Raw genomic sequence first — 11,729 nt, forward strand, 5'->3', positions numbered from 1 at the left:
CCGAGTGAAAAAAATAAAAAAAAAAGAAGAAAAGAAAAATGTGCGCGATTTATAGTAGAGGAGCTTTTTGCTCCTATGGGAAATTCCTTTATAGGAAAAAGATTTTTTTTTCTCCTTCGATGTGTGATAAAAGTGCTTATTTTTTTTTTAAGTAACAAAAATGAATCCAGTGAACATCTGTATATTTTTTTTTTATTTTATTACGAATCTTTGGAAGAGTGAAATATGAAGTGCATTCTTGTGTTTATATTGTTTTTTTCATTTTTATGATATATAGTTTTTTTATGATATAGTGCATTTATACTGCTTTTAAAATGTTTTTAAAAGAAATAGATGTGGTTCAAACGTCAATTAAAGTAACGAAGGCAAACAAAATAAAGTTATTATTTAAACTGCTCGGAGGCTTTGATCTCCTCATTGCTCAGAGGTCCTGAAGCTCCATCAGTAGGATTTCTGCAATTCTTAGAAAACCTAAAAATATAACTTAATACACGCACTATAGTAAAATAATTATTACTCAAGCCAATTAGTTCATGCACAAAAATTTTGGATGTTAATGTAAAGGCTTTTAAGGGACCTTCAATGTCTAAGCTTGAAGGCTTTTTAAGTTCACTTTGGAAGACACTCAGTTCTTGCGACACAGGAAAGTTTTGGTTAGGATACTCATTGTCACAAAGGAAATTAGGGCCTTTCCACCATAAATTAGTCTCTAAAAGATTCACAGGGTCCGATCCTCGGGATATCAAGTTCGCGGGATTCATCTCGGATGGCACATGATTCCATTGGGACTTTAGCGTCAGTTCTTGTAAAAATGCAATTATATTTTTCACGAATGTCTTAAGACTCGTTGGCTCCTTTTGAATCCATGCTAGCACAATCATGGAATCAGACCAAAGGTAAACTTTGTCTGTTTGCAATTTTAATGCGGAAAGTATCTTTTTCATTAACTTGGACAGCAAGACTGCAGCACAAAGTTCCAGTCTGGGGATACTTAGGGCTTTAAGTGGGGCAACTCTAGATTTGCTAGCAACTAATTTCACATTTATGTCACCTGCAGAGTTGAAAGACTTGCAGTAAACGACAGCTCCATAGCAACTCTCCGATGCATCAGCAAATCCATGAAATTCGATTGTTTTAGACTGTTCTATTGTAATGCACCTATCAACCTTAATGTTGTTCACATCTTTCAACGTGGAAATAAATTCGCTCCACTCCTGAGATTCTGCAGCAGGAAGTGGATCACCCCAGTCAATGTTCAATTTCCACAATTTCTGCATAAATATTTTGGCCTTGGCTATGACAGGGCCGGCTATCTAATATAAGGGCAACAACCCCTATATTTTGGTGGATTTATTTGTCAAGAAAGCAGGAATAATGAGAACATATTGTGCACAAGATTTTATTTACTAAATAAATCGTGAAGCCGAAGTCACATCCCCGCTCTCCCGGCTGGAGAGGGGGGGGGGACAAAGTTCCAGTCAGATCCGACGGAGTTTAGATGGTAAACATTATTAAAATTATAAATTTATAGGATGATTAAAAAGAGTAAAAAGTCCAGCCATATGCTTTTTTCTGTATTCTTACGCCTCATCAAATTTATTTATTACTCAAAGCAAATCGTTTAATCTTTCCTTATATGGAAGTGAAAGATCTTAAAATAACTTCTCTTTTGAAGTATTAATCTAATTATTATTCATTGGCATGTTTTTAGCCTTGAAGTCCCAAAATAGAATTTCTACCCTTACCCTTTACTAAAGATATTTTATGAAAACGAATGAAGTTTTAATGCTTTTATTAATACAAAAGTATTTAATTTTTGTATTACATATATATATATATATATATATATATATATATATATATATATATATATGTATGTATATAGCAAAATAAATAAATAGGAAGAAAATTAAGAAAAACAATAAGTTTCATTTATTACGCATAAGCTGCAAGTAAATAGAGCTCATAAAATATGTTCAAAATGAAGATGAAACAAAGGGAAATGACAGACATATGAAAAAGGGGGAAAAATAAAAATAAAATAAAAAATGAAGAAAATAACAAACAACTGGGGGATAAAAAGGATAAATTTTTTATTAAAAAATCCGGAAAATAAGAGATATAATCTTTCTATCAGCCCACACGATTATATCCGCAAAAAAGAGTGCTTCCTAATATTGTATCAATATAGCCTAAGCAAAATATATCAATACAGTAGTGTGAGGAGCACTCAAAATTCTTCCAAAAATTACAACAAAAAATAATACACAATAAGTAAAAATAACACTTAAGAACAGAAAATAAAATACAAAGAAAAACAGAATAACACATAATCTATAAAGCTAGTAGCGAATTCAAATGAACTTACATGAACGGGAAATGAGCGTAACTAGAGGAGTTTTGTTTTAACAAAGAAATTTTTTAGTAAATAATTTTGGCCACGGATTTACCCGAAATGGATTTGCACATGGGAAAATAATATAAATTAACAAAGAAAATTTTTAGAACATATATATATATATATATATACTACAGAATTCATTCTGCTTTATGGCTATTTCATATAAGAATACAGCGATTTCGTACGAAAGCTGCTTTTTCAAACTTGAAATGTCAGTTTTTTTTACTTAGAAACCGTCTTTTGTATTTTTAAAAGAAATAGAAGTTATACCGTCCAACATTACAATCCTTATAAGCAATGTTCGAAATTCAGAAGATTGCAGCAAGTGGGTAAAAAAACTTGGGATAATACAAAATGAAATTTTAGAACTTCTAAGCCTTACAGATAAAGATTTGCTTGTTGGTAAGTAAATATATTAATTATTTAAAGCAAAATTTTGTATTTAATTTTTATGCGAAATCCTTTATTCGTTCATTTTATAATTATCAAATGCATGATTTCTTATGAAGTTAATATCCCTTTGATTTATTGAATAACATATAAATCGGAGTTTAATTGCCTTACTCAATTCTTATATTCACAAAGAAATGAACACTTAATAGTTTTAAACTGATATTTATCGAATTTAATAAAAATTTTATTTCTTTCTTGGGGATTTCTAAAATTACTAAATTTTAAATTTAACATTTCGCTTGTGACGCCATCTATTTTTATAAAACAAAACTAAAAGATCTGGATTTAATCGACCTACTTATAACTTATTTTGAATGTTTCAATGTGTTCGTTAAATGATTTTTAATTCCAAGAAAATATTATTTGACTACAAGGAAATCAAGCAAATTTCTTTAAAGATGTGTATTTTATTAATTTTTAATCCATAAAATCCAGCTGAATGATTTTGAATTGTTCACTGAATTAATACAAGAATTAATGAAGGAATGAATTTACAAAAAATTTCATCTTTTCATTTCTAATATATTTCTCCTGCAATATAAAGTTATTTTTTATAATTAATTTTAGGAAGCTATTTGTTTGTCATAGTAAGTTTATAGAAGCCCCACAGGAAGAATGTAAGAGAAATGTCTTAAAAAATTCTAGTTGTCTGGCAACAAGTTTTAAGGGGACTGTCTGATTATCTCCACCCTCAAATAAACATTTAGAATCCTTATCAAAGATTAAGTTAAGAAACATGCAAACTAGGGAGGAGCAAATATATACTTAAGAGAAGAAGAAACAAAATATATCAATGTCTGACGGATCACTATTGAGGATTGTGAGATAAGCGAAATCCAAAATCGCTTGATTGCTGTAGGTTGCGATGTAATGTAATTATTCGAATCTCCTTAAAGTTTCCATCGAAAATCGAACTGGTTTTCATCTTTTTAATTCTAATTTCCTCAATAGTGATTAAAAAGGTTTTATTTATTTATTTATTTTTTTCTTACTGCATGCTATTTTGTTTGAGATTATTAAATTACTTTGATTAGGATCAAAATTGCACTTCTTTATATTATGAAAAATGGCTTTTGATGTAAAAATCTTTTACTGTATTATTTGATGTTTTTTTTTCTTTTTTTTTGCATATAAAAATCTCACATAATTGATCTAAAGTGTATTGTTTTCATTAAGAAATTTTTGTTGAGCTTGGTTTGGTAAATTTAATTTTGAAATTCATGAGCATGATGTGCTCGAAAACTTGATAAATCTCAGCGGTAATATAATATTACTATTCTTTAAAAAATCTTTTCTTAATTGTTAAATCTTCATTTGGTTTTGTTTGGAAATTAATATTAGCTGTTTATATTTATTTATATACTAATTCATATTTATTTACATTACGTTTATATTTATTTAAATTCAAAAAGTTTCATTTCTTTATGCAAAGTTTCATTTCTTTATGCAAAGCATGAGTCTGTTTAACTTTTTTTTAATTATAAGCAAATTTTTTTAAATGTGGCGCCCTCTTCTGTTCCAACTTTAAATGAAAAAGTCTGCATGAATTGTTATCTTATTAATACTTTTCACGTGTTTCCTCATGTCAGTTAAATGTTTATTTATTTCAAAAACTCTATTTGTATGATTACATAAAAAATAAATTAAGCTTTATCACTTAAAATACATCCCTATCCTTTCATTTTATTAATACTGAATTCTTATAATATTCAAGCATCTGATCATGATTTTATGACTGAAGTAAGTGTTTAGTGGAAGTGAAACATCTATACAAAATAATAAAATGTCTCCTAACATTGTATATTCTTTTATTTACTTGCAGTGTGTTTTATTTATAAACCTATTGTAATTTGTAAAATGCAACTCACTATAAAAATATTTTTAAGAATTCTAAATGTTCTTTTTTTTCTGATGACATAAGATACACTTTTCAACATTTTAAAGTATTTTACTTTAAGATATGACAAAAAAAATTTCAAATAACCAAAAATATCTTAATATAAATAATATTTTATAAAATTTTATACAAAAATATTTTATAATTATATTTATGCATATTTTAAAATCTCATGTAATAAATTCAAACTCAACCTGCATAGTTTTAATTGTTAGGTTCTACAATCATACTTGATAAATTTAAACTAAAGATTTTAATTTTTAAGATCATAATGATATTCATAATGCCATTCAATTCGAATAAAGATTATTAAATGCGCGTTTAAAGTCAATTCTTATATTTATTTTACTTAAAAAGCTAAAAATACTTTAAAAAATATATGCTCACTATTTATGTTTAATAATTATTATTGTACTAATTTGATGTTGTTTACCTTGCATTTACCTGAGATCCATAATATTAATGTTAAAAAATATTATACAGAAACGTAAACAAAAATTATTTTAAGCAAATGAACAAAAATATAAGAATAAAATTTAAGACAAACTAGATTTCTATAAATGTGTTATAATTAAAAGAACATTGATGGCGTTATTTTATTTTCAGTAAACTTTAACATTTGACTTAAAATTAATATGAGAAATATATTGGAACTGTTTTAGGATTGATTTATGATTCATTTTGGAAAAACGATATGGGCGAGGAGCTACAAGAAGACAAACAAAAGGCGTTGCCCAAAAATCCAATCAGAGCTCTCAAAATGTTTCTTCATATTTTGTAATTGTTACCCGGGTAGCAGCTCTAAGGGGGGGAAATAAAAAAAATTATGTTTTAATGCTAAAGGCTTAATTTTTCACATCAATTACTCTTACACTAAAAAAATATGGTGAAATTTACGCCGTGTTTTTGGCTCTATGGTATTTGTAATAAAATTTGGTATATCTCATAAAATTTGATAATTTTATCATAATACCTTATAGCAAAGCATAAAAACCATTTATTTGGCTAAATTTACTTTTGAGTTTTGTATTTCCTACTAAACGTGTGGTAATAAGAACTATAATTTTAAAAACCAGAATTTATCGGTAAGCCGTCAACTTATGAGCGGGAAAATTACCAAATGAATGTTTTCAATATGGTATATTTTGATTTTATTTATCAGAATATTTTTTTTAGTCAGTAAGGACATTACCGCACATTATGGTAACTTTACCATAATTTTTCTCTCCGTTTAATTTTGATTTATGTTAAATTAAATTTAATTATAATTTGTCACTGGGTGCCAACTATGCAGGGGGGGGGGGGCTACTTTTTAAACTTTTACTATACACTACTTTAATTTATTACTTAATCAAAATTTAAAATAGTTAATATGAACTTTAACCAAAAAAAAAATATTTGAAATTTTTATTGTATTCATGAAGGTGCTTTTTAAAGTTTTGAAACACGTCTAATTTTTAATGCGACAAACTTCTGACTTTTAACGTTGGTAGTTGTAATTTTAACTTAATTTTCCTAAAATTTTGTTATTTTTAAAATAATTGTGCACTAGTTGGAAAGATTATTGCTTATTCATATTGTTAACCTTTGGGGTCTACACCAGTAATGAAACTTAAGTGGTCCAGTTGTACCACCTATAGGTAGAACATTCGAATGGTGGTCCATAAACTTAATATGATAGACAAACTTGAGAAAAAAATTGAATTTAACAGTTACGGAACTCATGTTATTGTATTCATCAGTTTTCCCTCTATTCTCCGAGGACTCAGCGAATGTCTTCAAATTGATTTTTTTCCCTTCAAGTGCAAAAGAGCGTAAGCTCATCTTCATTTCAGTGTTGTTTTTTTTTTCTTTTTTGCTTCAAGTGCCAAAGCAGCGTAAGTTCATCTTCATTTCAGTATTGTTTTTCTTCTTTTCAACCATATGTGAAATCATGTTTGAGCAACAAAAATATAAAGTTTAATACTCGATAAAGACTATTGCTAAATTTTTGTTTATATTATGAAACTAATATTTTCAACCAGTTTCATTTATTTATCAGTATATTTTCTTAGTATCTTATCTTAGTATCAGTATCTTATCTCAGAACAGTATCTTTTTATAATTCTCTTCGTCCCAATGACCAAGAATCATCCTTGAATTGAAATATCGGTTTCGCTGTGATGGGATAACTCGCCTCTCTGATTCATCAGCATTGAAAGACTTTTATTATTGCAAGACTTTTATTTTCAATGGCTGCGTGCTTTTCTTGGAACTTTCTTAAGAATTCAAGAATTAAATTTGTGAAATTCTAAACTCAACAAATTTCTTTGAATCTGTATTACAATTCAGATTAGAAAAAATCTTATTTCTCCATCGAAAGGACTAATGAACTTAATGACATTATTTTAAGTATTTGATTAACATTATTGATTGGATTACAGTATCTTTTTAGAATTCTCTTCGTCCTAATGACTAAGAATCATCCTTGAATTAAAATATTGGTTTCGTGGTGTTGGGATAACTCACCTCTCTGAATCATCAGCATTGCAAAACTTTTATTTTCAACGGCTGCGTGCTTCTCTTGGAACTTTCTTAAGAACTCAAGAATTATATTTTTGAAATTCTGAACTGAACAATTTTCTTTGAATCTGTATTACAATTCAGATCAGAAAAAAATCTTATTTCTCCATCGAAAGGACTAATGAACTTAATGACATTATTTTAAGTATTTGATTAACATTATTGATTGGATTACAGTATCTTTTTATAATTCTCTTCGTCCTAATGACTAAGAATCATCCTTGAATTAAAATATTGGTTTCGTGGTGTTGGGATAACTCACCTCTCTGAATCATCAGCATTGCAAAACTTTTATTTTCAACGGCTGCGTGCTTCTCTTGGAACTTTCTTAAGAACTCAAGAATTATATTTTTGAAATTCTGAACTGAACAATTTTCTTTGAATCTGTATTACATTTCAGATTAGAAAAAAATCTTATTTCTCCATCGAAAGGACTAATGAACTTAATGACATTATTTTAAGTATTTGATTAACATTATTGATTGGAGTGTTCAAAATGGTATTTAAGTACATAAAATTCCTAATAATTTCATTTTAAATGTTTCAGATAAATAAGTTTTATAATTTAAAATCTGTAGGTTTAATTCATGGTGTTTATTTAATTAGAATTGGGAAAGATCTTCTCTCATTTTGTTTAACCTATCCTTGATCATTGTGGAGAAAAATACCACAATTTTGCATGTAGAGGTGGAATTCATATGAACTTATCTTTAAAGAAAGAAGCTGTTCATTGTGTTTATTAAAATTTACTTTTTCTTTGTTATAAATGGATATAATTGATTATACAAGTACACATTATACATCTATTAATTTCTTAGAATTTTCAGTTAATTAATTAATATTTTTAAATCTTAAAATAAGAAAAATAGTTCTTCTATTTCTATTCTATATTATTTATATTTTTTGAAGTCATTAATTATTTTAAATTTAATATATAAAGAGTTATTTATTGAAGTATATTAAGAAAATTAATTATTGAACTACTATATAATAACTGAATAATATAACGTTTTTTTATAACTGAATCTGATGATGTTTACAAATATTACTGTGAAGAGAATGTATCGCGAAATAAGTATTAATTTAAGAAATGCTGTGAATATATGTGGGAGCTAATTCACATATATTTTATACCTTGTATTTCAAAGTCTTAGCACAAATAGTACAGAGAAAAGTATTCAGTACAATATTTTCAAAAATATGAGAAAGGTATTATACATTGTGTTTTCAGAAATATGAAATGGAAATGTGTGTATAGAGTGTGAACTTTCTTAAAGAGTTTTAGATTTCAAAGCATTGGATTTGTTTTCATTTTCAATTATAAGTTTATAATGCTTTATTAAATTGAATACTTTTACGTTATAATTTTTTTGTAACTCTCATGCTAATTGTTATATAACTACAATTTCACATTTTTGTCCAAATTTGCTTTTTAATTTATAAACGTTCGGTAATATGAAAAGATAAAAGTACTCAGCTGACAAGATTGTTTGGTAAATGGTCTCATTTTTCCCTCTTGAATGAAATTAATGAATCTTAATTCAATTTTGAGTAAATATTATCACAGTTTAGTTTTTCCATAAGTTGAGAGCCCTCTTTCAATATGATTGTTCAGAAAATAGCCTTTATCAAGCTATTACCACATCGTAACTAAGAAAGAACTAAGCATTTCTTTAAAAAAATCCACCTAAATATTATATACTGTTGTAGCATCAAAATCCATAGATTTATTAACGTCTATTTCAAAATCTAAATTCAAAACTTTAATTTTCCAGTTTATAAGCAATTTAAAGCAACTAGTTTTCTTAGATACATTGATATATAGATGTAAATAGAATTCCATGAATCTTCCACTTACCTATTTGGAAGACTCTGGGTTCCATTTTCAAGTCGTAGTTCATAGGGTGGGAACACTCATTCTAAAAGAAAATATTCCAAGAATCGCCTCTTCATGCCAATATCCAAGAATACAAAACGTAAAAGCACTTGTTGCCATATTTATTTTCTAAAATTCTCAGCATTTTTTATTTCTTTAAAATCTTATTTTGTTTCTGCAATTTATTTGCACTTCAAACTATTAAGTTTTATGTCTATCTAAATAGAATGTAAGGTATTTACATACGTTTCTGGTATTATAAATTACGCCAGACTGATTGAAAAGATCCATTTGAATCAATAATTATAAATGGAATAAATATCAGGTTAATTAAAAATACCCCCATTGTTTTTAGTATACAATAAGATTATTAAGAAATGTGTGAAACAAGTTGAATTTTCTTTGGACAATTGCAATGCACTTTAAATAAGACTTTTCACAATAAGCTTTCACTACTTAGACTTATTGCAAACAGCTACAAATAAATCCATCTGAACAGTGAATTTATTTTCTCATTAGCCTGATGGTATGGGAATTCATTGCAATAAGTCTAAAAAAGTATACAGCTGAATAATTATACATTGACGAAGTATTATACATTAACAACAATTAAAATTAAATCCCCTTTTCAACAATTAAAATCCCCTTTATCTCCCCTTTTCAACATTGACAACAATTAAATACTCCCCTTTTCATATCGATATCTCGATACCAAACGATTATGAACTCCTTTTCCCCATTTAGTGATTACATTATATGTTGACAGGCTCTTTTAAAGGAATAAATGGAAGAAGAGTTCTTTTTTTCTTGACTTCTTTTTCAAGGATAAATTGCGTAAGAACTGAAAAGTGGAAACCGAAACTTAAACCCACATTCTCCCATATTTGTCTAACGGCATTTTTTTTCCTTATTTAATTTTTTCTTTCTTTACAATAATTATCCGTGGCTTTTTTTCACACCAGCACATTTATAGAGTAACAAATGGGCACAAAAAAAAAGAAAGAAAGAAAATTTTGAAATTAGATTATATGAAAAAATAATTCTTGCAACAATATTTGATGGTCTTTGGAGAAAAGGTAACAAAAAATGAACAAGTACATGAAAACCCAAAATCTCCATGAAAAATGAAGTATAATTTTTAACTTGAACCTTTTATTTAGACTTTTGGGCAAGTAAAGCAAGGTTTAAATCCAGCTTAGATCGATTTTTCAAAAGGGAAAAATAAATAAGTAAAAATAAATTAATCTGACTTTTATAGCTAATATTTTTTAGTGATTTCAGAAGATCGCTAAAAATATTGTGTAGACTCAAACGTCTAGAAGAAGGTGCATTCAATACTTGATAGGTAATTCAGGGCATCGGTCTGGACATTTTTTTTTTCTTTAGATATTGGTATTTTCAAACTTCAATTTTCTCAAAAGCTACTTCAAGCAGGAGTACATCTTTCGTCCCTTTCTCTGTAAATTGCAGGAGTACTATCAAAAAGTGTGTGGCAGATCGACATGGTGCTCGACAAGTACAGCCAGCACTTTGCAGTTATCTGACAGTTAACTTCGGGTCGCCACGAATTAAAAAATCGCAGGCTGTGTACAGTAGACCTAACTAATTCAACATTCCATGCGATACAACCGATTGCATGTGTATCACAGTGAGGAATTAAAGAGTTTCTTTTCCTAAAAAGGCATCGCTTTTTTTTTCTTTCTCAGAAAAAAAAATGTGAAAAAAAAAACGCGGAGGAAAGGCAGCTCCCTGACTTAACTTACATAATGCATCTCACGTTAGTATTCATAATTTCTGGTTAGAAGATGATTTTTTTCATCGAATTTATGAAACTAGTTGTAATCAATGGGTTATTTTAAAGAATAATCTTATAAGAATATTTTAAACAATAATCTTTACACAAAATATTCGGATATTCTCTTAAGGATATTAACTGTTAAAGGAGACAAATGTATGTAATCTTCTTAGAACATAAACTATATAAATCAAAATATTTTTATTCATGTTATTAAAATCGATGTCTGTATGTTTCATTATAGATGCTTGCATGTATCTTGTATGATGCATGTATCATTACTCTTTCAAACAGCTAGAATACTAATTTGAAAAGTTCAGATCATACGAGTTTGAAAATAGATTATAGAATCTTTTCCACTTTTAAGAACATGTTTTTTTTTTAATTTGTATTTTTTGTAAACGTTTACTTACATTTTTAATCAAACAATTTTCGTTTTTATCAAAATAAATGAAAGCTACAAGCAAAAAAGATGCATGGCAAAAGATGAAAAAATATTGCTCAAACGATTTTTAAGTTTGCCAAAATAATAACCAAACGATTTTTAACATTTCCTCTATTTAACTAAATCTAATAATTTTAAGTAAAAAATACACTATTTTTTTATTATTCTTGTTAATGTTTTATTTTATTTCTTATTAAAATTGTGGACTAAAATTAAGGATTTGATACAATATATTTTATAAAAAATATTATTTTAACTCTGTAGTGATAAAAAAACTGACCTTCACTCTTATTTGACCTC

At 27.5% G+C, this 11,729-nt stretch overlaps 1 protein-coding gene across 1 annotated transcript; it reads right to left on the minus strand.

The window, feature by feature from the left end:
- Positions 1 to 421: 421 nt before the first annotated feature.
- LOC147801811 (uncharacterized) lies at positions 422 to 1,277 on the minus strand. Its single transcript, XM_087154498.1, has 2 exons — positions 518 to 1,277; positions 422 to 471 (listed from the first exon to the last, which is right to left on the minus strand). Exons 1-2 carry the CDS (start codon positions 1,275 to 1,277, stop codon positions 422 to 424), a joined length of 810 nt encoding a protein of 269 aa, XP_087010624.1.
- Positions 1,278 to 11,729: the final 10,452 nt, after the last annotated feature.

Source organism: Parasteatoda tepidariorum, chromosome 11 (assembly GCF_982258835.1).
Source record: "Parasteatoda tepidariorum strain Cologne lab strain chromosome 11, Ptep-v5.0, whole genome shotgun sequence".
NCBI classification, from domain to species: Eukaryota; Metazoa; Arthropoda; class Arachnida; order Araneae; family Theridiidae; genus Parasteatoda; species Parasteatoda tepidariorum.